We start from the raw sequence: 26,323 nt of genomic DNA on the forward strand, positions 1-26,323 counted from the left end.
TGGTATATAGGTCATTCTTATAATTTATAATATAAGTGTGTTTTAAGCCTTGTCGAGTCAAGTCAGATTCATTTATAAAGCCCTTAATCACAAAAATGTCTCAAAGGACTGTCAGGAACCAGGAACGGAGACGGGAACCCAATTGCGTTAGTTTCTAAGTTTTATTTGAAAAGAGATGTAAGCTGGCACCCACGATCCAGTGATCGTTGATTGTGGGGAACAGGTCGCTTCGTGATGCGGAAGTCGCACTTCTCTTAGCGGGAGCTGAAGGCTCGCAGCGATTGGACGGACGGCAGTCCCGTGACAGGTAGGCAGAATCAATACATCTTAGCGGGGAGGTCGATGGCCAGGGCAGGAGAGTAGCTCGTAAACATGGGGCAGAAACAGGTCGGAACCGAAGGCAGGAATCAAAACAGGAGAGTAGTCTTTGGTACTTGCTAATCTGGCGAAACACACAGGAACACAGGAGTACAATCGGACGTCCTTGTCTGGACGCTGACTGGTTAAGAAGTGAACGTCGGCAAATTAGAGAGCGCGCTCCGGCGTGCCAAACGATTGCCACAGGTGTCTTCACTTCGGCAATCATGACAAGGACTGCACAGGATTACAATTACACAACTAGACAATTCCCGCGGCAATTGTAAGAGTTGTGATTGATCTGGAAGATGATCCCGGTATGTATATATAACCCCGGTTGTTAGCATTATGAGTTAGCATAAAGTTTTTAGCTCAGAGAGATGTTTCTGTTATTTTTTACTTGGTTATGTGGGGGGACTCTGCCCCCCCACACCGGTACTGGCAAGTTCATTTGAGATGGGCCCACAACCGTTAGCAACAAGGATATGCCTTGTCGAGGTCTAAAAAACACATTCATGGTAAAAACCATAGTAATAACACTGTTATTACACTTTAAAAACTTTTGAAATATACATGTTCAAATAGAATGGGCCGTTCGATTTTAATTGGCCCATCCGGAATGCATTGAGCCCATTCAATTTGCTGAGTCGTTAGCATGTTAGCATTAGAATAATTTTGCAGCATGAAGAAGTTAGCATTTAGCCTTTAGCATCACTTTTTAGCATGTATCCGTTAACATAACTCATCAAATGAGGCCATTAGCATAATTTTTAAATATTAATTCGTTACAATATTGCCATTACCAAAATCTTTTTGCATGAAGTTAGCATTTAGCCGTTAGAATCACTCTTTAGCAGTTACCCATTAACATAACTCGTCAACACTGCAAAAACTGCCTCTAAAAAAACAAGAAAATCTAGCCACTATTGCAGGAAATTTACTTGTTTCAAGCAAAATTATCTGCCAGTGCAGCAAGAAAATCCGACTCATAAAGTTTTCTTGAAACAAGAAAAAAAAGAAAAGAAAATAAGATACCTAAAAATGTTATTATATGCAGTAATACTATTAAGTGTACTTGTCAAGTTTTTTTTTTGTCTCATTTTAAGATATTTGTGCTTGTTTTGGAGAATTATTGTTTAGAAACAAACTGGGTTTAAGCCAGGATTGCTCAAAAGTAGTTAGCATGAAGGTTACAACAAGATCAATATTCTTGTATTAAGTTGAAAATAAATTAGAAAATGGGTCAAAAACAAGATACATTTGCTTGTAATAAGTAATAAAAATCTTAGGCGAGGAAGTCTTGTTTCAAGAAATTCTCTACGTTTCGATATACTATACAAATGCAAAAATAGTTTTAATGTGAAAATTACCATTTTATTGGCAAACCACAAACCTTTGTCATTATCACAAAACACAATTGACATACCAGTAACAAAAATACTCATTTTCTTGACAAGATCTTGAAACGTTTGTTGGCGAACTGTAAATCTGTGGGGGTCAGATGCATCGACATTTCGTTCTGTATACACGTGTACTAGAATGACAATAAAGTAGATCTGAATCTGAATCTAAATCAAAGTTATCACTTACACATGTATCAGTGAACTGTCAAACAGACAACACATTTTTTTGCCTACAGAATATAGAGTGCAAGTTACCAATTTCTAAAAGAGAACTGCAAACATTCTTTTTTGTCTAATTTTAAGAACATCAGTTGGGTTGTTTTTTTTAAATCAATGCTTAAACTCAAAACAAGGCAATTAAAACACACACTTACAGGGAGACTGAGAGGCCAAAGCGTAAGGGGTCACAAATGTTTATAACAGAAAAAGTTCTCAAAGTACGTCCATGGATGGGTGTGTGGGTGTGTTCCCGAGGGGAGGCAGCATTATACAAAGTTATGCAAAAAAGGCCATCCAATCACTTCTTGCTCGTTTGAAAGCTGGTGTGGCATCTTTGTCATGGATTGAGTCCCCCAGGACCTCAGTTTGTAGAAGGGAAAGAACAGAGGCCACACATTTAGGGTAGGTCATATTTAATACATAATAGTATGCAATTATGTAGAATACTGCATCCCCTAGGTACCTTTTGGGTGATGGGATTGCTTCGGTTCCAAGGCAGAGAAAGGAGTCGAGATTTTCATCCACCAAAAGGAGTGGTGTGGTGAGTGGCCTTCTGTTCAGGAACGTCTCGGGGTCCTCTGTGGGCTTAACAGAAAAACACAACATCAGTAGGACAGCAATCACATCCCTCCATTCCCCGACTAAACATGACAATTTAGTATGAACAGAATAGAGGACCAACAAAAGGAGCAGCCATATTTGAGAAAGTTTAGTATGCACTTATGTAAAAGTTTGTGACTTACCAGAAGAACATGAATGAGCAGCATGGTCAAGAGGTTTATTGCTTGCTCTTCTAAAAAAAAAAAAAATCAAATCAAATATTTGTCTCTCAGTATACAGAAACAAACAAGGATACAGATTCTATTGGTATTATGTTGGCTGTTCTTACCAGCTGAAAGTGACATTGGAGGTTTCATTGCCCTCTTGTAAACCCCATAGAGGCATAATCTAGATTTGAATTCGAGCCACCGCTCCCTCAGCTCTTGCACGTAGTTGGAGTTGTTGTTGTCTATTATTCGTCTTAGTTCATCAAGAACCTTTGGTGGGGAAGACACAAAGAAGTGTTGTATGGAAATATCCAACACATAGTAGTTAAAGCATCACTTGAAAACAACAATTATATGTAGAGAGGTATTCTGAAAAACTATGTTCCCCTTCCCCTCCTCCATTTGTGAAAATAATTCTATTCACACTGATGATAAAACGCTAATAGACAGGTGTGTTGCAAATAACATGCGAAACAGATGGACTATCAGATATTCTAAAGAAGGAAAAATCACACCACAATGCATAAATGCTGTTTTCCCTGTCTCCATGCAGAAATAAAACCAGATTGCTCATTTTCATTTTTCAGAGAAAATACATGAAAGGTTTTCCTGCATGGAAATGGGGTCTGAAACAGCTATTTAATGTATCAAAGCAGTATGCACCCAATGTTCAAAAGAACAATTTCACTGTTCAACTGAATCAAAGTGTGAATTGTGATCATACTTACATGATCAATATCTCGAAAGCATGGATATGCCTTCAATATTTTTGCCGGTCTGTCTTGTTCCCTTATTGTGTCCGAATCAATGAAGGCCCTCTTCCCCTCAAACTCAAGGTCAAGAAGTTGTGCCACATCAGCTCTGTTCTGTTTGGTATTGCGATATGGCCATGCGGCTGTCCTGCCTACATTCTAAAAAGGTAAAAGAAAATATCACAACACAGTTGAGGTCAAAATTATTTGCTTCTTGCTAATGTTATTCATGCTATTGTTTCTACTGGAACAAAGACAAAATGTCCACTACAGCTAATGAAGACATTCATTAATATTACTTGATTAGAAACAGGAAAAGGCAAACATTACAAGGTCAACATTTTCACCCCCCTGTAAAACAATAGTATTTATGAGAGTTTTGTGGTGCCTGGCCTTGTCCTTTTCTGCTTTTTCTTGTTTCTGTTCAGCCCACCAGTTGAAAATTTCAATAAAAGCTGGAGATGTTGTCTGTGCCCTCCTAAAAGAAGTAGAACTATGTGCAGTGCTGATTTATCTTGTATTTTGTGTAATTTCAATGAATGGGTCTACTCCATTGTGAATGCTACATTTTGTTTTATAAAATTACAGAGAGCATCAGCTTGTTTTGCTGGAGTGCTGGTTATGACTTGGGGGTCCCCTTCACTTTCTGGGCTGCTGATGGTGCTACTGCAGCTTGGGGAGACAATGAAAGTGAAAATGCTGGAGTCAAAATCCCCCTCATCTTTTCTCTGTGGCGCCAAACTCAAGGCGTCTCTTTTTTTCCCCTTGCCGGTGTAGCCCCCTGCGTTTTGCGTGGAGTCCTGATGTTTTGCAAAAGCAGGATATGCATGTGTGGATACTGTATATGAATTTATGTTCATGCTGAACAAAGAGAGAAACTGTGTAACATGTAATCCTGGTCGCTTAGATTAGTACAGGGCTCTTGTCGTAATGTTGACTAGTTTTAACGTTATATATTATAGTTAACAGTTTAAATCAACGACCATTTTGTAAGGGGTTAGCTCAATTCCATAGTTAACGGTTTAAATCAACGACCGTTTATTAAGGGGTTAGCTTAAAACTTGAGCTCACCCCTTACAAAATGGTCATTGATTTAAACCGTTAACTACGCATAAATACCGTTAAGAATCATATTTTACTTTTAATCACATTGTTTCTTGTTAAATGTTAAGACAATACAAACCTTTTAATTGTAAAAGTATTTTCACTTCTCTCCAAGTCAAAATACCGAATGGAGTTCGTCGAACGTTGAGGTAGTGTGAGCGAGTCCAAGTATTTCCGAATAAATGGGCGGAACCATATAAAGGAACGCAATATACAATTATTAAACAAAATCTATGAACTATCTCAGGGAAAAAATATAGTGTTCTCATTTATAAATATTAAATTTGTGTTTCGAAGTAAAGACTATCCAGTTTTAGTTAGGACACTGTACGGGTCAGCCACTTGCATTGTAAATGGCATCCCTATTTTTTTGATATGGAATTATCCAGCGCGAAAAAGGCGGAAACTAAGCATCAGCTTGTTTTGCTGGAGTGCTGGTTATGACTTGGGGGTCCCCTTCACTTTCTGGGCTGCTGATGGTGCTACTTCAGATTGGGGAGACAATGACAGTGAAAGTGCTGGAGTCAAAATCCCCCTCATCTTCTTTCTCTGTGATGCCAAACTCAAGGCGTCTCTTTTTTTCCCCTTGCTGGTGTAGCCCCCTGCGTTTTGCATGGAGTCCTGATGTTTTGCAAAATCAGAATATGCATGTCTGGATACTGTATATGAATTTATATTCATGCTGAACAAAGAGAGAAACTGTGTAACATGTAATCCTGGTCGCTTAGATTAGTACAGGCTCTTGTCGTAATGTGGACTAGTTTTAACGTTATATATTATAGTTAACAGTTTAAATCAACGACCATTTTGTAAGGGGTTAGCTCAATTCCTTAGTTAACGGTTTAAATCAACGACCGTTTTTTAAGGGGTTAGCTTAAAACTCGAGCTAACCCCTTACAAAACGATCATTGATTTAAACCGTTAACTTTGCATAAATACCGTTAAGTATAATATTTTATTTTTAATCACATTGTTTCTTGTTAAATGTTAAGACAATACAAACCTTTTAATTGTAAAAGTGTTTTCACTTCTCTCGAAGTCAAAATACCGAATGGAGTTCGTCGAACGTTGGGGTTGTATAAGCGAGTCCAAGTAGGTCTGAATAAATGGGCGGAACCATATAAAGGAACGCAATATACAATTATTAAACAAAATCTATGAACTATCTCAGGGGAAAAATATAGTGTTCTCATTTATAAATATTACATTTGTGTTTCGAAGTAAAGACTATCCAGTTTTAGTTAGAACACTGTACGGGTCAGTCACTTGCATTGAAAATGGCATCCCTATTGTTTTGATATAAAATTCTCCAGCGCGAAAAAGGCGGAAACTAGCACCTAACGTGTGCAACACCATCAACAGAGGACAAAGACTAGGAACCTTCCCGTGGTGTCCTGCGAAGGGCTCTCTCCAGGGGGAGCCTTACGAATCCAACTCAGTCCACTCAGACTCGCTCTTTCTTTCTTTCTTGGTCCTCTCTCCTTCTTTGTCTCTCCTTTTCTCTCTTCCCCCTTTACACTCTTGTCTCTCATTTTCTCTATCCCTCTCTTTCCTACTCTCTCCCCACCTCTCTCACTCTCTTTTCCCCCTTTTTGCGTTTTACTCTGTCTGTCTTTCTCTCTTTCTATCTGTCCCTCTCTTTCTCTCTCTTCTACTCTCCTCTCTCTGTTCTTCTTAGGGCGGGCGACTTCGAGAGCAATCCTGGCCTCCAGTCCAAATGCCAGTGGTGCTTTCGAACCATTCACTCCGACCACACCCCAATCACCTGTGCTATCTGCCCAAGGGGCTTCCATAAATCATGCACCGCCCTGTCCGAACGTACTAAGGACTTTAGAGGCTTCGTCTGCTTGGTTTGCTTGGGTCGCACCCCGTCAGGCCTGGCGGCACAGGACAGTTGCAGCCCCCTCTCCTTCGGAGAACTACGGAGCCTCCCACGAGCGAGTCTGGCGCTACTATGGATTACCTTATGCGCCTTGAGTGACTTAACGACGACGACACCATCAACACAACCAAACTCGATTTGATTAGAGTACAGTGGGACCTCGCTACTTACTTACTACTACTCGCGGTTTGACGTTCGCGGGTTCAGAGCTTCGCGGGTCTAAAAAAATAATACAAATTATATTTGTATATATATATATATATATATATATATATATATATATATATATATATATATCTCTCATCTCATCTCATTAGCCGTACCGCTTATCCTCATTAGGGTCGCGGGGGGGCTGGAGCCCATCCCAGCCATCTCCGGGCAGTGGGCAGGGGTCACCCTGAACTGGTTGCCAGCCAATCGCAGGGCACACGGGGACAGACATCTCACTCGCTCTTTTCACACCTAGGGACAATTTGGACCAATTCACATGAAATGCATGTTTTTGGAATGTGGGAGGAAAACGGAGTCCCCAGAGGAAACCCACGCAAGCAGGGGGAGAACATACAAACTCCGCACAGGAAGTCTGGAGCTGGATTTGAACCCACGCAGGAGGTTCCCATGACTCGAACTGTGCCGCACATGCGCTAACCACTGCCCCACCGTGCTTTATATATATAAAGCATATATGTACAGTGCATCCGGAAAGTATTCACAGTGCTTCACTTTTTCCACATTTTGTTATGTTACAGCCTCATTCCAAATTGTATTAATTTAATCTCTTATCTCAAAATTCTACACAAAATACTCCATTATGACAATGTGAAAAAGTTTTTTTTTTGAATTTATTAAAAATAGAAAAACTAAGAAATCATATTTACATAAGCATTCACAGCCTTTGCTTAATACTTTGTTGATCCACCTTTGGCAGCAAATACAGTCTCAAGCTCAGTCAGGTTGGATGGGAGACGTTTGTGCACAGCCATTATCAGATCTCTCCAGAGATGTTCGATCGGATTCAAGTCTGGACTCTGGCTGGGCCACTCCAGGACATTCACGGAGTGGTTCTGAAGCCAATCTTTTGAGATCTTGGCTGTGTGCTTTGGGTCGTTGTCCTGCTGAAAAATGAACCTTCGCCCCAGCCTGAGGTCAAGAGCGCTCTGGAGCAGGTTTTCATCCAGAATATCTCTATATGCATTCATTTTTCCTTCTACCCTGACTAGTCTGCCAGTTCCTGCTGCTGAAAAACATCCCCACAGCATGATGCTGCCACCACCATGCTTCACTGTAGGGATGGTATTGGCCTGGTGATGAGCGGTGCCTGGTTTCCTCCAAACATGGCGCCTGGCATTCACACCAAAGAGTTCAATCTTTGTCTCATCAGACCAGAGAATTTTGTTTCCCATGGTCCGAGAGTCATTCAGGTGCTTTTTGGCAAATTCCAGACGGGCTTCCATGTTTCTTTTACTAAAGAGTGGCTTTCGTCTGGCAACTCTACCATACAGGCCTGATTGGTGGATTGCTGCAGAGATGGTTGTCCATCTGGAAGGCTCTCCTCTCTCCACAGAGGAACGCTGGAGCTCTGACAGAGTGACCATCGGGTTCTTGGTCACCTCCCTGACTAAGGCCCTTCTTCCCCGATCGCTCAGTTTAGAAAGGCTGGCCAGCTCTAGGAAGAGTCCTGGTGGTTCCAAATGTCTTTCATTTACAAAAAATGGAGGCCACTGTGCTCATTGGGACCTTCAAAGCATCAGAATTTTTTTTGTATCCCTCCCCAGATTTGTGCCTCAGGACAATCCTGTCTCGCAGGTCTACAGACAGTTCTTTTGACTTCATGCTTGGTGTTTGTGCTCTGACATGCACACTCAACTGTGGGACCTTATATAGACAGGTGTGTGCCTTTCCAAATCATGTCCAATCAACTGAATTTACTGCAGGTGGACTCCAATTAAGCTGTAGAAAGATCTCAAGGATGATCAGTCGAAAAAAGATGCACCTGAGCTCAATTTTGAGCTTCATGGCAAAGGCTGTGAATACTTATGTAAATGTGATTTCTGAGATTTCTATTTTTAAAAAATTCAAAAAAAGTTTTAAAAAAAAGTTTTGTGTAGAATTTTTAGATAAGAGATTAAATTAATACAATTTGGAATGAGGCTGTAACATAACAAAATGTGGAAAAAGTGAAGCGTTGTGCATACTTTCCGGATGCACTGTATTTATATATACCGTATTTTCCGCACTATAAGGCGCACCGGGTTATAGGGTGCACCCCGAAAAAATAGTTTTTGGTCCTATTTTTGAGATACATAAGACGCACCCGATTATAAGGCGCTACAATGGGAACGTGGACAAAACAGTCAGATAGTTCAGTCCAACTTATTACCCCCTTAATATTCCCAAAGCTTGCAAAGACGCAAATACGTGTCGAGAACACGTGCGGATGCTGTGTCCGTACGATGTCACTCAAATGCATCGTTCCATCATTCAGAAGGTTAAAGTCTTGGGATTCAAGAAATGCCAACCATTCCCTAGTTTATATTTTCTTTTTCACTCGCAACTTTACTGTGCATATGACAATAAACACTTGGAATTGAGTTTAATTTAAAAATAGACACTCTATTCCATCCATTATCTGCACCGCTTATCACAGAAAAATCTAGTTCAGTCTGAAACAAGATATATAGCCGGAGTAGCTCACCGAAGTCGTTGTGTTCATGATAATGTGCAGCCGTGGTCCTCTTATATCCGTGAATGTAGTAAATCCAGAATAAAATATTTACAAATACAGTATAGTAAAAAATGCTTTCTGTATGCCGTCAGCCACGTGCTATACAAATTCATCTTTTTCGGCCAAATGCAGGCTTTGTTCAGCCGTGAAAGCCAATGCCAGCCTGTAAATGATAAAAAGGATCCGCCTCTTGACCTCCGAATAACTTTAGCCAATAGTGATCGATTCAACTGATGATTGACGCATCTTTTTTGGCCAATTGCAGGCTTTGTTTTTCCGTTTAAGCCAATGCTAGCCTGTAAATGATAAAAAGGATCCGCCCCTAGACCTCCGAATAACTTTGGCCAATAGTGATCGATTCAAATGACGATTGACACATTGGTTAGCCAATGAAACGCCGGTAAATAAATCTCAGCATACACCGCGGACTACTTGATGTTCGGGGGAAAACTAGTTGGCGGCTGCAAGTTAGTTGCAAGACTTTGCGAACTAATATTGATCAATAAATAAGGCGCACTGTATTATAAGGCGCATGGTCAGCTTTAAAAAAAAATAAAGGCTTAAATGTCTATTCTTAACACATCGTGCCTTATAGTGCGGAAAATACGGTATACATATATATATATATATATATATATATATATATATATATGCGCGGCAAGTCATGGGAACCTCCTGCGTGGGTTCAAATCCAGCTCCAGACTTCCTGTGCGGAGTTTGTATATTCTCCCACTGCTTGCGTGGGTTTCCTCCGGGCACTCCGGTTTCCTCCCACATTCCAAAAACATGCATTTCAGGTGAATTGGCCAGTCCAAATTGTCCCTAGGTGTGAATGAGCGAGTGAGATGTCTGTCCCCCCGTGTATATCTATATATATATATATCTATATATCTATATATCTATATATCTATATATATATATATATATATATATATATATATATATCTATATATATATATATATATATATATATATATATATATATATATATATATATATATATGTATATATATATATATTTTTTTTTTAAAGCATTTCTGAAGGGGCGTCGCTACTTCGTGGTTCCACGTTCGCAGGTTCAGAGCTTTGCAGGTCTAAAAAATAATAATAAAATAAAATAATAAAAAAATATATATATTATTTTATTTTTATTTTTTCAAGCATTTTGGAAGGGGCGTCGCTACTTCGCGGATTTTCAATTTTTGGGGGTGGTTTTGGTCCCCATTAACCGCAATAACTAAATAATAATACTTTCATCATCACGGATTCAAAAGACACGCTTCTTACTTTTAGGTTTGATAAATAATATTTTTGTTGTAGATTCATCTTTATTTTGTTGCGAATATCAAATATATGATACATTGGATTTCATTCGAGATTTATTGTCTTATGAAATCGCTGTACCAAATGCTGCCCTGGCAACAGAGTTCATAGATTTGGAGAAATTAGCTGATTACACTGCATACCACTTTGCACCATTTAATGAAAAGATATACGTTTTTAGAAAATATGACTTAACTGGTGTGCTCTTGAATTCGAGTGTTTAAAATGACACATTATGAACGGCAGAAATTGTGCTCATTTATGCATGAGTTTACATTTTGACAAACACTAAATATATTTGATATTTGGACTGAGGTTTGTGGGGGCTATCTGTATGAGCAAGGCCTAGCTGGCTCCGGACTTTGGACGCAGAATTAAATGTGATTCTATGCAATTTTAACATGTTCGTTCTATGTTGCCACTTTGTGCATGTGATTGGCAAGATATTTGTGTGTGTTTAGCCCCTGCCAAGCGGATACAATGTAAATATGTGAAAAAACCATGTGGTGAAATGCAGAGCTGGGGATTAAGATGGAAACTGCATGAGTGCTGTTGTGCCTACAAGCCAATCAAACTTAAGGACCTCTTACACAAATCTCCTGATTATTTTTTTTTTAACATTATATTGGTGTTTTGATGGGTATGTCATGTTGGATGAAGGCGTCTACCAAACATGTAACCATAGCTATAACTTAAAGTAGTTGAGGTATTCCCCACAGTGTTTTGAGAAAAGTTCATGCTTTGTTATTGTTAATGGTCGACTAAATTGATAAAATCATGTTTAAGTTTAGTGACATTTACAGACTAGACATTGTTTCCCACATTGCTTTATAGTTAAGGCTACACCTGCTACCTTAACTGGCTAATGTCTATTCTTAAAACATCGTACCAAGAGTAAAAGGTTTAATATTGAACACTAAATTGTCCATCCATCCACCCATCTTCTACCGCTTTGTCCCTTTCGGGGTCACGGGTGGGAGGGCTGGAGCCTATCCCATTTACCTCGGGCGTAAGGCAGGGTACACCCTGGTTGAGTCGCCACCTCATCACATGGCTAACACAAACAAACAACCATTCACACTGCGACACTGAATTGTACCTGAGTAAATGAATACATATGATGATTCATAAAATCAATTCTTACATTATCTCAATGAGTTGGGTTCCATTCTTAAAACAAGTTGATGTGAGTCTTGAAACAAGTAAAAAATATCCTTAAGCTGAGTTGTTAATATGCCTCTAGGCTATCTCTTCGACAATTTAAGATACATTTGCTTACAATTACTTGAATAATATAAGTTAGTTGGCACAATATTAATTTTCTTGAAACAAGTGATAGTATCTTAACTATCTTCAGCCTGAATAAGTAAATAAGTCCCAAAAAATTGTGATCAGATAAATACACTGAATTCAAGTAAATTACACTAGTCCATACTTTCAATTTTTGCAGTGAACATGAGACCATTGGCATAATTTGTAAATATGAAGTCATTAAAATATTGCCTTTACCAAAAAATTTTAGCATGAAAAAGTTAGCATTTAGCCGTTAGCATCACTTTTTAAAATGTACCTGTTAGCATAACTCATTAACATGAGGCCATTAGCATAAGTTGTAAATATGAAGTCGTTAAAATGTAGCCAAAATTACCAAAAAATTTTACTATGAAGAAGTTAGCATTGCCGACAGTGTTTACAGCTAGCTTGCGCTAATACTTGGGCTGGCTGTGCCAGCCTAACCCATTGCTGGCAGTGTTTACAGCTAGCTTGAGCGAATACTTGGGCTGGCTTAGCCAGCCCAACTTGTCACCAACAGTTTTTACTGCTAGCATTAGTAAGCATAGCATCAACCTCTCATCGCTAATACTTGGGCTGGCAACTGATCACCAACAGTGTTTACAGCTAGCTTGCGCTAATGTTGTGGCTGGCTATGCCAGCCCAACACTTTGCTAGCGGCGCACATAGTTAGCATCCTCTCGCTAGCATCCACTCTTTGGAATTCACCATTTACCCATGGTTAAAGGAAATTTGGGTCGGGCCACCCTGGACAGTCCCTGCTTACTATGACTACCGTCTGGAAAAGCCCTCGTTTCCATGACTACCCATAGAAATGAATGGGCCCATGTATTACGGATGGGAGAATTTCAAAACCCATTATTCCGGATGGGGACTCCTATCGCTGTGAATAGACACACAACAAGAGTCCCGGTCGGGCCGAAATTTTTGATATATGAATCGATGGGGTATTCTAAAAGCTCTGGGAGGAGTTCCCCGTTAAAAGTCGGCGGAAGAAGATAGATATAATAATAATATCTCGGAGGATTATAATAGTTGCAAGCACAACTACATTGCCCTGTGCTTACAGCACTTGGCAATGTAATCGTGCCTTGCTGAAGCAATCAAAACTAATTACCTGATCTTAAACCAACATGCGGGCAAGGAACAACTCAAAACCTCAGCGTGAGGAAAAAGAGAAACCTTGAGATGGGACCTCACAAGTGGTAATCCCCCTTTCAGGATGACCAGGGTGAATTAGATTTAGCATTACAGTACACAAACATAGTAAACACTAGGTAACATGTTGAAAATTTGTCCGGAAAGTGCATGACAGCAACGACGCCCCCAGCCTGTAAATTAGTCCAGAAAGTCTATGACGGCCACGACGCAGCTTCCCATCTCTGCCAGCTGGTCAATGCAGGCGTTGACATGCTTCAGGTCAAACGCTGGTCCACTGACTCATCTCAAATCGTCCTTCTCCTTCGTATCACCACCAGCCAGGCAGTCGGAAAAAGACAGGACAGTACAGAATATGAGGTGGGCATCAATCATAAGCTTTGGAAAAGAAGTGTGTCTTAAGCCTTGATTTAAAAACTTCCATTGAGGTTGCAGATCTTATCTCCGGAGGCAGGGCATTCAATAGCACCGAGGCCCGGATGGAGAACGCTCTCAAGCCTGCAGACTTCTTGGCTCTCGGAGTCACAAGTAAACCGGCATTTTCCGAGAGGAGACTCCGTGCAGGAACATAGGGGGAAATCAAATCAGATAAGAGGGTGCAAGTCCATGCAAACATTTGTATGTTAATAAGAGAACCTTAAAGTCACATCTTAAGTGGACTGGGAGCCAGTGTAAGTTGGCCAATACAGGAGTAATATGCTCAAACTTTTTCGTCTTAGTCAAAAGTCTAGCTGCCGCATTCTGAACCTAGACATGGGGAGACCAGAAAGCAATACATTACAGCAGGGGTCGGGAACCTATGGCTCACGAGCCATATATGGCTCTTTCTATGAGTATCTGTGGCTCAGAGACAAATTTGATTGCATGCAAAATTTCTCCATCTTGCTTAAAACTTGAGTTGTCTATCCTATTCTGATACACGCAAAGCCAAACCAAAGCTAAATAACAGGATATTACTTTGCAGTATATATAGGGCACGTTTTTCACTACAATTTACAGTCAAGTAACACACAAAAAAAGGGGGAAAAAAAACTCGTTTTGGTTTTACAACGCTAAAGAATCCTTTATATAAAAGTTCACTATATAATCTGTGTTCAGTGTTCAGATACCTTATGATGAATCCACAGAACTGTAAATACGCTAAAACACCGGAAGAGAACTTAGTCATTTGATTGGGTGAGTGGGAGGGATGGGTGGAGCTATGCAAAAAGTGCAAGCACTCCCTCCCATCTCTCGCCCTACGCTGTCTGGGCCAAAAGTGAGCTCATCAGGCTCCCTATTTGCAGAATGTTGTGACGTTTTTACACAATAACTGCTTGCATCTGGTTTTGAAACCAATATATATGAAAAAAAGGGTCAAAAGGAGTTTAACCGATCTTGAGTAATTGCAAGAAAGAGACAAGTGGTATGTTTGTTGATTTTGGGACAGGGGCTCTGGCATTATTCTCTTTTCATAATTTTTATCAAATCATCAAAAATAAATGTGCTGAAGACTAAGCTTTTGTCTGGGGTGCGGGTTTAGCAATTTAGTACATTTGTCTCATAATATATGGCGTGGCTCTTTCCCAAAATAAAATTAATATTTTTTGCTTTTATGGCTCTTTGAGTCAAAAAGGTTCCCGACCCCTGCATTACAGTCATCAAGCCGAGAAGTAATAAAAGCATGAATTAAAACCTCTGCATCTGATTTGGACAGCATCAAACGAATCTTCGCAATATTACGGAGGTGGTAGAAAACTATTCTAGTAATATTTTTCACGTGTGACTGAAACGACGGATTAGGATCAAATATAACACCTAGATTTTTGACCCGAGTCACTATGGGTGATATTACATTTGTCTAGGTTCAGGGCAGTGTTTGGAAAAAAAAACTCACAACAGTGAGCTGGACCAATAATCGACATTTCAGTTTTTTTCTCGGTTAAGGCGCAAAAAAATAAGTGACATCCATCTTTGAATCTCAGTAAGGCAAGCCTCCAGATTTTGAAAATTTAACTGTCCAGTTGTCTCCAGTGGCACATACAGTTGAGTGCCATCTGCATAGAAATGGAAACTAAGATTATACTTGCAGATAATGTCACCAAGTGGTGTTCCACAGGGGACATCAGAGTGTTTAGAGGTCAGATTGCCTTAGTTAACACGTTGCATCCTGTCTGACAGGTCGGACCTAAAACACCAGAGTACAGTTCCTGAGATACCAATGCATTCCAGACGAACAAGCAATATGTTGTGGTCGACAGTATCAAAAGCAGCACTGAGATCCAGTAGCAGTAACATTGATGAGGCACCGGAATATATTGCTAAAAGGAGATCATTGGTTACTTTAGCCAGGGCTGTCTCAGAAGAGTGATTTGCCCTAAATGCTGACTGGCCAGTTCAAAAGAGGGTATTTTCTGACACAAAGTCATTTAGCTGCTGTGCAACGACCTTTTCAAGTAAAAATGGCAGATTTGACACTGGCCTATAATTACCTAGGCTTTCTGGATCAAGGTTAGGTTGCTTAAGCAAGGGTTTAATGACGGCAGACTTGAAAGCTAAAGGAATAATACCCAAGGATAGCGATATATTAATAATATTTTAAACTGATGGTCCTAAGATCCCAAACAGATCCTTCACCAATGAAACTGGAAACGGATCAAGCAGGCAAGTAGTTTGTTTGGCCCTACTAACCATCTGTGTTAGACTATCAAAGGACAAATCATTGAAACTGGAGAATGTTTCTAAACAACCGCCGACACATTCCTTTCTTAACACCTCCACATTTTTGAGGTAGGATGAGGTTGTAGAGCGTACATTTAAAATTTCATTCCTAATGAGTTGAATATTTCTATTAAAACATTCCATAAAGTCATCAGCAGAATAAGTAGAGCTATTTGGGTTAAGTTGTTGTCTGGAAGGTTTCGCAATTGTGACAAACAAAAATTTCAGATTACTCTTATGTATAACGATAATCTTAGAGAAAAACGATGCTTTAGCTGAGGCAAGAGCTACTTTATATTTCAGCAAGCTGTCACACCAGGCCAGTCGGAAGACCTCCAGCTTTGTAGTGCGTCAATTTCGTTTAAGTTTCCTGCAACCTTGTTTGAGTGACCTGGTTTCTTCAGTAAACCAAGGTGTATGCTTCTTAGGTCGAAATGTATGCCTTAGGGGCGCCACAGAAACAAGAACATTAACCAAAGCAGTATTAAAGTTGTTTGTGAGTGAGTCAACAGACCCAGTGTACGAAGGGAAGGCTGCAGTTACCGTAGGTAATAGTTCTTTTAAAGTTAATCCCATTGCAGGGCGGATATTGCGACTGCTAAAACCTAAATTTTCCTTATTACTGTAAACATTGAACAGCACCTCTCACTTAACAAGATCGTGATCAGAGATGGCATTAGGATAAGGTAACACTGTAACATTTGAGGCTACTACGCCCCGGGTCAGAACAAGATCTAGAGTGTTCCCATCTTTATGAGTGGGCACATCAACTATTTGATTGAAACCAAATGTATCAATCAGTGACTTAAAAGAATTTGCAAGTGAATTTGATTTTATGTGAACATTAAAATCACCAATAATTACAACATTGTCCGCATAAGTTACTAACAGTTCCGAAAATTCATCCAAAAAATTTAAGTATGGTCAGGGTGGGCGATACACAACAACTACATAAATTGGTGTTGACATAAAAGACCTCATAACAAGTGCTTAAAACGTTTTAATAACAGTAGGGGTACCAGGAGTAAATTTCAACTTACTTTCCGACAAAGTTAGAGGGAGAAGCCTCATTTAACACTACAAACTCATTTGGTTTTAACCAGGTCTCACAAGGGCCAACAAGTTTATGATTGTTTTCATTAATAAGGTCGTTGACAAGTAAAGCTTTGGAGGCTAGTGATCTAATATTCAGAAGGCCAAGCTTCAGCACTGTGGACTGAGCTGAGCACTTTCCCGAGTTTTGAACCTTATGGTTACCTTGGTGGTAACCTCCACAGGATTATACTGCCAGTCCTGCGTCTTGTGCTTTGCATGGCGGCAGATGCGGCCCGAATTCCATACCACAGGAATATTGTTGACAGGTGGAGTAGCAGGATGACTAGTGGTAGAAAATAATGTTATTTCTTCTCCCTCCTCACCTAACAAGGGAAAATCAGAGGTAAGAAGCACAGAAGAAGATGCTATTGAACACAGTACAGTTCAGGGTGTGTGGTGCAGGCAATGGAACGCTCTAAACTACAAAAACTATGTGAATCTAGCATAGCGCTAGTTAGCCCTAGCAATACAGACTCCACACCCGTGATCACAGGTTCACTCAGGTTCATCACCTGTGACCTGGCCTGCACTAGTGTACCCTGTCATGGAAGGCTTAAACAGTAATATATTTTTAGAAAGAGTGAGAGCACCTTCCCAGTTAGGGTGAAGGCCGTTTCTCCTAAGCAGGTCAGGTCGGCCCCAGAAAGCAGGCCAGTTATCCACATACCTAAATCCCTGCTGACTACAGAAACTTGCCAGCCACCGGTTTAGTGAGACTAGTCTGCTAAACCTCTCATCATTGCCTCTCGCAGGCAAGGGGCCAGAGACAATTACAGATGCAGAGTCATCTTTCTGGCGAGATTACAGGTCCTAGCAATATTTTCCTTTGTAATCTCAGATTGCCTCATTTTAGTATCATTAGAGCCGACGTGAATGACTATATCGGTGTAGCTAGCCCTGTCCTGGTGTCTAGATTTGCATGTCAGCTCCCTCAAATTAGCCTCAATGTCGGGTGCTCTGGCCCCAGATATACACATAATTGTGGCTGGGGTGCTAATCTTTATGTTACGGGTGATGGAGTCACCTATAACTAGGGTGCGGGCTCCAGTAGACCGGGGTGGAGTGGGACTAGCTAGGGGGCTGAACTTATTATGTGACTGGATTGGCTAACCTCGATTAGCATGCCGTTTAGGGCTAATGCTAACCGGACTAGCAGGTTCGCTACAACCCACGCTAGCAGTGGTGTCCGCGGCACCTAACATTTTCCTTTTAAACTGCTCTAGCTCAGGGACACGTCCCTCTAGAAGGGCTATTTTGTGTCTGTCTGTCCGTCAATCTTTGTATATGTCTGTCAATCTATGTGCCTGTCCATCCGTCCGTCCGTCTGTCCGTCTGTCCATCTGTCTTTCTATCTGTCTGTCTTTCTATCTGTCTGTCTAGCAGCCAGCCAGCCAGCCAGCCAGCCAGCCAGTCTATCCATCTATCTACATACACATATGGAGCACTTATAAACTTAAATAAAATATTTTACCTCAAAAGTGCTAAATGTTGGTCTTTTTGGTCAAATATTTTTTCAGTACAAATTGCTTGGACAAAAAAAAAAGGGAACATTTTGGACGGAACTCAGAAATGGAAAGGGAAATCTTTGTGTCATTTTAAGCCCGAGACAAAATGATTGCGGAGTGTCTTTGCTGTGATAGTGTGATTCTTAGCTCCTACAGTTTTTTTAAACTATTTTAGGGGATTGGCCTGGGCACTCCGGTCCTGGAGGGGCATACGTCCTGCCAGATTTTGAAGTTTGCTCTTCTTTAACTCAGGTGATACAAATTATAACCTCGTTAGCAAGCTAGCAAGTGCTCGTTAACGATACTGGTGATTGGAATCCCCTGTATTGGATCAGAGAAACCTCAAAAATCATGCAGAACATATGGCCCTCCAGGACCGGAGTGCCCAGGTCTGGCGTACATTAACGTTGGTGAATTTTTCATCTGCGTTAACAAACGCATTTTGTAGAATACGATCGCACTTTATTGTTTGAATAAACACGTTATATAGACTAGGATCTCCCAATTGTTATGATTAGCTCACTTTATTTTTTAAAATAGCGTATTATATAGAATACGATCGCTTTTGTCGGAAGTGTACATTTACAATTGTAACTTTTGCATCCGCGTTGACGGACGCAATTTGTAGAATACAATAGCGCTTTATTGTTTAAATAAACGCGTTATATTGACAAGGATCTCCCAATTGTTATAATTAGCTCGCTTTATTGTTTTAATAAGCGTTTTATATAGAATACGATCGCTTTTGTTGGAAGCGCAGCAGAATGCGCGTTCACGCGAAGGGGGGGAGGAATTTGCACAGGAGTCGGATTTGGGCACAACAACTGCCGCCTACTTAATGAGTGCCCTCCGGTGGCGTTTTTTCGGCAATGCAGCTACCATTGGAAATACATCCAGCCGTTGAAAATGAACGGAAGCCGATTTAATGACTGTCTCCAGTGGCGTTTTTGCGGCAATGCAGCTACCATTGGAAATACAATGAGCCGTTGGATATGAACAGCCACCGATTTAATGAGTGCCCTCCGGTGGCGTTTTTGGGAGAATGCAACTACCATTGGAAATACTTCGTGCCGTTGGAAATGAACCGCCGCCGATTTAATGAGTGCTCTCCGGTGGCGTTTTGGGGGCAATGAAGCCACCATTGGAAATATGTCAAGCTGTTCGAAATGAACAGCCGCCGATTTAATGAGTGCCCTCCGGTGGCGTTCTTGCGGCAATTTAGCTACCATTGGAAATACATCGAGCTGTTCGAAATGAACAGCCCCCGATTTAATGAGTGCCCTCCGGTGGCGTTCATGCGGCAATGCACTTACCATTGGAAATACATCGAGCCGTTGGAAATGAACGGCCGCCGATTTAATGAGTGCCCACCGGTGGCGTTTTTGCGGCAATTAAGTCACCATTGGAAATACGTCAAGCTGTTCGAAATGAACAGCTGCCGATTTAATGAGTTCCCTCCGGTGGCGTTTTTGCGGCAATGCAGCTACCATTGGAAATACATCCAGCCGTTGAAAATGAACGGAAGCCGATTTAATGACTGTCTCCGGTGGCGTTTTTGCGGCAATGCAGCTACCATTGGAAATACAATGAGCCGTTGGATATGAACAGCCACCGATTTAATGAATGCCCTCCGGTGGCGTCTTTGGGGCAATGCAACTACCATTGGAAATACTTCGTGCCGTTGGAAATGAACGGCCGCCGAATAAATGTGTGCCCTCGGTGGCGTTTTTGAGGAAATGCAGCTACCAATGGAAATACAATGAGCTGTTGGAAATGAACGTCCGCCGATTTAATGAAATCCCTCCGGTGGCGTTTTTGGGGCAATGAAGCCACCATTGGAAATACGTCAAGCTGTTCGAAATGAACAGCCGCCGATTTAATGAGTGCCCTCCGGTGGCATTCTTGCAGCAATGCACTTAGCATTGGAAATACATCGAGCCGTTGGAAATGAATAGCCGCCGATTTAATGAGATCCCTCCGGTCGCTTTTTGCGGCAATGCAACAACCATTGGAAATACATCAAGCTGTTGGAAATGAACGGCAGCCGATTTAATGAATGTCTCCGCTTGCGTTTTTGCAGCAATGCAGCTACCATTGGAAATACAATGAATCATTGGAAATGAACGGTCACCAATTTAATGAGTTCCCTCCAGTAGCGTTTTTGGGGCAATGCAGCACCCATTGGAACTACATCGAGCCGTTGGAAATGAACGGCAGCCGATTTAATGAGTGTCTCCGGTTGCGTTTTTGCAGCAATGCAGCTACCATTGGAAATACAATGAGCAGTTGGAAATGAACGGCCGCCTATTTAATGAATGCCCTCGATGGCATTTTTGCAGCAAGGCAGCTACCATTGGAAATACATCCGCCCATTGGAAATGAACAGCCGCCGATTTAATGAGTACCCTCCGGTGGCGTTTTTGCAGCAATGCAGCTACCATTGGAAATACATCAAGCCGTTCGAAATGAACAGCCGCAGATTTAATGAGCGCCCAGGTGGCGTATTTGCGGCAATGCAACTACCATTGGAACTACATCCAGCCGTTGGAAATGAACGGCCGCCGATTAAAAGGTGTGCCCTCCAGTGGCATTTTTGCGGCAATGCAGCTACCGTTGGAAATACATCCAGCCATTCGAAATGAACGGCCGCTGATTTAATGAGTGCCCTCCGGTGGCGTTTTTGCGGCAATGCAGCTAAAATACATCCAGCTGTTCGAAATGAACAGCCGCCGATTTAATGAGTGCCCTCCGGTGGCATTCTTGCAGCAATGCACTTAGCATTGGAAATACATCGAGCCGTTGGAAATGAACGGCCGCCGATTTAATGAGATCCCTCCGGTCGCTTTTTGCGGCAATGCAACTACCATTGGAAATAGAATAGAATAGAATAGAACATACCTTTATTGTCATTGCTACAAATGGGCTAACAAATACATCAAGCTGTTGGAAATGAACAGCAGCCGATTTAATGAGTGTCTCCGGTTGCGTTTTTGCAGCAATGCAGCTACCATTGGAAATACAATGAGTCATTGGAAATGAACGGTCGCCAATTTAACGAGTTCCCTCCAGTGGCGTTTTTGGGGCAATGCAGCACCCATTGGAACTACATCGAGCCGTTGGAAATGAACGGCAGCCGATTTAATGAGTGTCTCCGGTTGCGTGTTTGCAGCAATGCAGCTACCATTGGAAATACAATGAGAAGTTGGAAATGAACGGCCGCCTATTTAATGAATGCCCTCGATGGCGTTTTTGCAGCAAGGCAGCTACCATTGGAAATACATCCGCCCATTGGAAATGAACAGCCGCCGATTTAATGAGTACCCTCCGGTGGCGTTTTTGCAGCAATGCAGCTACCATTGGAAATACATCAAGCCGTTCGAAATGAACAGCGCCCAGGTGGCGTTTTTGCGGCAATGCAACTACCATTGGAAATACATCCAGCCGTTGGAAATGAACGGCAACCGATTTAATGTGTCCCCTCAGTTGGCGTTTTTGTGGCAATGCATCTACCATTGGAAAGACATTGAGCCGTTGGAAATTAACGGCCACCGATTTAATGAGTGCCCTCCGGTGGCATTTTTGCGGCAATGCAGCTACCATTGGAAATACATCCAGCCGTTGGAAATGAACAGCCGCCGATTTAATGAGTGCCCTCCGGTGGCATTTTTGCGGTGTTGTGGAAAATAGACTTGCATTTGTAGAATAGAGTTGCTTACATTTAGAAATGTAGAAAGACTTGCTTACATTGCTTACAGTAGTGAGGGAATGTTGACATCATTCGAGAAGATCCTTGGCAAGACAGTTGAGTTTCCCTAAAAGGGCATGAGACCTGCAAGGCCCTTCTTCAAGGACTCTCTGAGCAAACTGAGGCGAACAACATGTCCTAATAAGGGTACGACAGCATCTTCCTTGTTGATTACTGAGGACTAGGGCCGCTTATGGGTTGTACTCAAACTGAAGCTATAAAAGCATTGTTATGTCTGGAGTTCTCTGAGTTCTTTTGGGATGACGAAATAAAAGGCTCCCCCTCATGGCTGGTTTCCGATGTACTTAATTCAATCACGAAAGAAGACTTAAAAGATTATCGAACCTACATTTTCTCCTACAGCGGCAATGAAGCTAGCATTGGTAATACATCCAGCCGTTCGAAATGAACGGCTGCCGATTTAACGAATGCCCTCCGGTGGCGTTTTTGCGGCAATGCAGCTACCATTGGAAATACATCCAGCCGTTCGAAATGAATGGCCGCTGACTTAAAGAGTGCCCTCCAGTGGCGTTGTTGGGGCAATGCAGCTACCATTGAAAATACATTGAGCCGTTGGAAATGAACGGCCACCGATTTAATGAGTTCCCTCCGGTGGCGTTTTTGCGGCAATGCAGCTACCCATCGGAAATACATTGAATTGTTGGAAATGAACGCCTGCCAATTCAATGAGTGCCCTCCGGTGGCGTTTTTGCGGCAATTCAGCCAGCATTGGAAATACATCGAGCCATTCAAAATGAAGGGCCGCCGATTTAATGACTGCCCCCCGGTGGCGTTTTAGCGGCAATGCAGCTACCATTGGAAATACATCGAACCTTTGGAAATGAAAGGCGGCCGATTTAAAGAGTGCCCTCTGGTGGCGTTTTTGCGGCAATGCAGCTACCATTGGAAAAACATTGAGCGGTTGGAAATGAACGGCCGCCAATTTAATGAATGCCTTCGGTGGCGTTTTTGCGGGAATGCAGCTAACATTGGAAATACATTCAGCCGTTGGAAATGAAGGCCCACCGATTTAATGAGAACCCTCCGGTGGCGTTTTTGCGGCAATGCAGCTACCATTGAAAATACATCCAGCCAATCGAAATGAACGGCTGCCGATTTAATGAATGCCCTTCGGTGGCGTTTTTGCCGCAATGCATCTACCATTGGAAATACATCCAGCTGTTCGAAATGAATGGCCGCTGACTTAAAGAGTGCCCTCCGGTGGCGTTGTTGGGGCAATGCAGCTACCATTGGAAATACATCCAGCCGTTCGAAATGAATGGCCGCTGACTTAAAGAGTGCCCTCCAGTGGCGTTGTTGGGGAAATGCAGCTACCATTGAAAATACATTGAGCCGTTGGAAATGAACGGCCGCCAATTTAATGACTTCCCTCCGGTGGCGTTTTTGCGGCAATGCTGCTACGATTGGGAATACATTGAATTGTTGGAAATGAACGCCTGCCAATTCAATGAGTGCCCTCGGTGGCGTTTTTGCAGCAATTCAGCCACCATAGGAAATATATCCAGCCATTCAAAATGAACGGCCGCCAATTTAATGAGTGCCCCTCGGTGGCGTTTTTTGCAGCAATGCAGCTACCGTTGGAAACACATTGAGCCGTTGGAAATGAACGGCTGCCAATTTAGAAATGCCCTTGGTGGCGTTTTTGCGGCAATGCAGCTAACATTGGAAATACATTCAGCCGTTGGAAATGAACGGCCACCGATTTATGAGTGCCCTCCGGTGGCGTTTTTGCGGCAATGCAGCTAGCATTGGAAATCCATCCAGCCGTTCGAAATGAACGGCCGCCGATTTAATGAGAACCCTCCGGTGGCGTTTTTGCGGCAATGCAGCTACCATTGAAAATACATCCAGCCGTTCTAAATGAATGGCATCTGACTTAAAGAGTGCCCTCCGGTGGCATTGTTGGGGCAATGCAGCTACCATTGAAAATACATTGAGCCGTTGGTAATGAACAGCCGCCGATTTAATGAGTGCACTCAGTTGGGGATTTTCGGCACTGCAACTGCCATTGGAAATACATTGAGCCGTTGGAAATTAACGGCCACCGATTTAATGAATGCCCTCCGGTGGCATTTTTGCAGCAATGCAGCTACCATTGGAAATACATCCAGCCGTTTGAAACCGAACAGCCGCCTATTTAATGAGTGCCCTCCGATGGCGTTTTTGCGGCAATACAGCTACCATTGGAAATACATCCAGCTGTTGGAAATTAACGGCCGACGATTTAATGAGTGCCCTCCGGTGGCGTTTTTGCGGCAATGAAGCTACCATTAAAAAATACATTGAGCCGTTGGAAATGAACGGCCGCCGACTTATGAGCTCCCTCAGGTGGCGTTTTAGCGGCAATGCAGCTACCATTGGAAAAACATCCAGCCATTCGAAATGAAGGGCCACCGATTTAATGAGTTCCCTCAGTTGGCGTTTTTGCGGCAATGCAGCTACCATTGGAAATACATTCAGCCGTTGGAAATTAACGGCCACCGATTTAATGAGTTCCCTCCGGTGGCGTTTTTGCGGCAATGCAGCTACCATTGGAAGTACATCCCGCCGCTCAAAATGATCGCCCGCCGATTTAATGAGTGCCCTCCGGTGGCGTTTTGCGGCAATCCAGGAACGTTTCCTCAGCACAACCAACACCAGGGATATGTGGAAAGGCATTCAGGCCATCACCAGTTACAAGTCAACCACCGCCCCAGTGCAGAACACTAGCATGGACTTTCTGAATGACCTCAACAAATTCTTTGGAAGGTTCGAGGCACAAAACGGCACCCCTGCAGCGAAAGCGGTTCCAAATCAGGACGAAAGAGCACTCCACCTGGACTCATCTGACGTGAGGAAGACCCTGAGAAGGGTCAACACAAGGAAGGCTCCAGGCCCGGACAACATTCCGGGGCGGGTACTTAGGGAGTGCGCCGATCAGCTGGCTTGTGTACTAACAGACATTTTCAACACCTCGCTAGACCAAGCCAAAGTACCATCATGCTTCAAATTTGCCAACATCATCCCAGTGCCAAAGAAACCCCAGATCTTATCACTCAACGATTACCGGCCCGTTGCACTGACTCCTATCATAATGAAGTGCTTTGAGAGACTGGTTAAAGAGCACATCACCTCCAGTCTCCCCTCCTCATTCGACCCCTTTCAGTTTGCCTACAGGACAAACCGCTCCACCAGGGATGCCATCTCCTCTGCGCTTCACCTGAGCCTGACACATCTAGAGGAGAAGAACACCCATGTGCGGATGCTGTTCCTGGACTTCAGTTCAGCATTCAACACCATCATCCCACAACATCTGGTTGACAAAATGAGACTCCTGGGTTTCAACACCCCCCTGCGGAACTGGCTGCTGGACTTCTGTGACAGACCCCAATCAGTGCGGATAGGTCAGAACAGTTCAGATGTCATCTACCTCAGCACGGGCTCCCCCCAAGGCTGCGTCCTAAGCCCCTTGCTGTTCACCTTGATGACACACGACTGCGTCCCTAGGTCCGCCACAAACCACATCGTGAAGTATGCTGACGACACAACAGTGGTGGGCCTCATCAGGGATGACAACGATCTGGCCTACAGAGAGGAGGTGGAGCAGTTGGTGGGCTGGTGCAGGGACAACAGCCTGGTCCTGAATGTCGACAAAACTAAAGAGATCATTGTCGACTTTAGGAAAAACCAGCCCAACCATGCCCCACTTTGCATCAACAACAAGGCTGTGGAGGTTGTCAGCAGTATCAAGTTCCTAGGGGTGCACATTACAAACAAACTCACCTGGTCCGTAAACACTGCATCACTGGTTAAGAGGGCACAGCAGCGCCTGTACTTCCTGCGGAGGATGAGGAGAGCCCACCTGCCCCCACCCTCCCTCATTACATTCTACAGGGGCACCATAGAGAGTATCCTGACCAACTGTATCTCTGTGTGGTGTGGAGGCTGCAGCGCTACCGACTGGGGTAGTGTGAGGAGGGTAACGAGGACAGCAGAGAAAATAATCGGGACTACACTTCCCTCCATTCAGGACATTGGCCAGAAGCACTGCCTATCCCATGCAAAAAACATTACCGGGGACCCCTCTCACCCCCATCATGGACTGTTCACTCTGCTAGCCTCTGGGAAGAGGTACTGCAGTGTGCGGTGCAGGACCACCAGGCTCCGCAATAGTCTAGTCCCCCTGGCCATTAGACTGTTAAATGGTCAATCTAACATATAGTTAACTTAAATCTAAACGGCGGCTAATCTGACTTTTGCACTACTGGCAGTTATTTTTATAGCTTGCCACTCCT

General features: G+C 42.7%; 1 protein-coding gene and 1 pseudogene across 2 annotated transcripts in view; both read right to left on the bottom strand.

Moving 5' to 3' along the window:
• Nucleotides 1-1,709: 1,709 nt before the first annotated feature.
• Nucleotides 1,710-26,323, bottom strand: part of LOC148345715 (uncharacterized) — a 65,921-nt gene continuing 41,307 nt past the window's right edge. Inside the window, exons 2-7 of one of the 2 annotated variants that reach the window (XM_088325840.1) lie at nt 16,941-17,101; nt 3,475-3,657; nt 2,869-3,016; nt 2,723-2,769; nt 2,443-2,564; nt 1,710-2,339 (exon numbers count right to left, since the gene is read on the bottom strand). In XM_088325840.1, the coding sequence (XP_088181966.1) occupies nt 2,246-2,339; nt 2,443-2,564; nt 2,723-2,769; nt 2,869-3,016; nt 3,475-3,657; nt 16,941-17,101 (755 nt within the window). In that variant the 3' untranslated portion in view covers nt 1,710-2,245. Of the gene's footprint in view, nt 2,340-2,442; nt 2,565-2,722; nt 2,773-2,868; nt 3,017-3,474; nt 3,658-16,940; nt 17,102-26,323 lie in introns of both variants that reach the window. The other variant, XM_088325839.1, reaches the window with a different exon arrangement.
• Nucleotides 14,270-16,928, bottom strand: LOC148345716 (uncharacterized; annotated as a pseudogene).

This window comes from Urocampus carinirostris, unplaced genomic scaffold (assembly GCF_059441175.1).
Source record: "Urocampus carinirostris isolate Australia breed hairy pipefish unplaced genomic scaffold, RoL_Ucar_1.0 HiC_scaffold_31, whole genome shotgun sequence".
NCBI classification, from domain to species: domain Eukaryota; kingdom Metazoa; phylum Chordata; class Actinopteri; order Syngnathiformes; family Syngnathidae; genus Urocampus; species Urocampus carinirostris.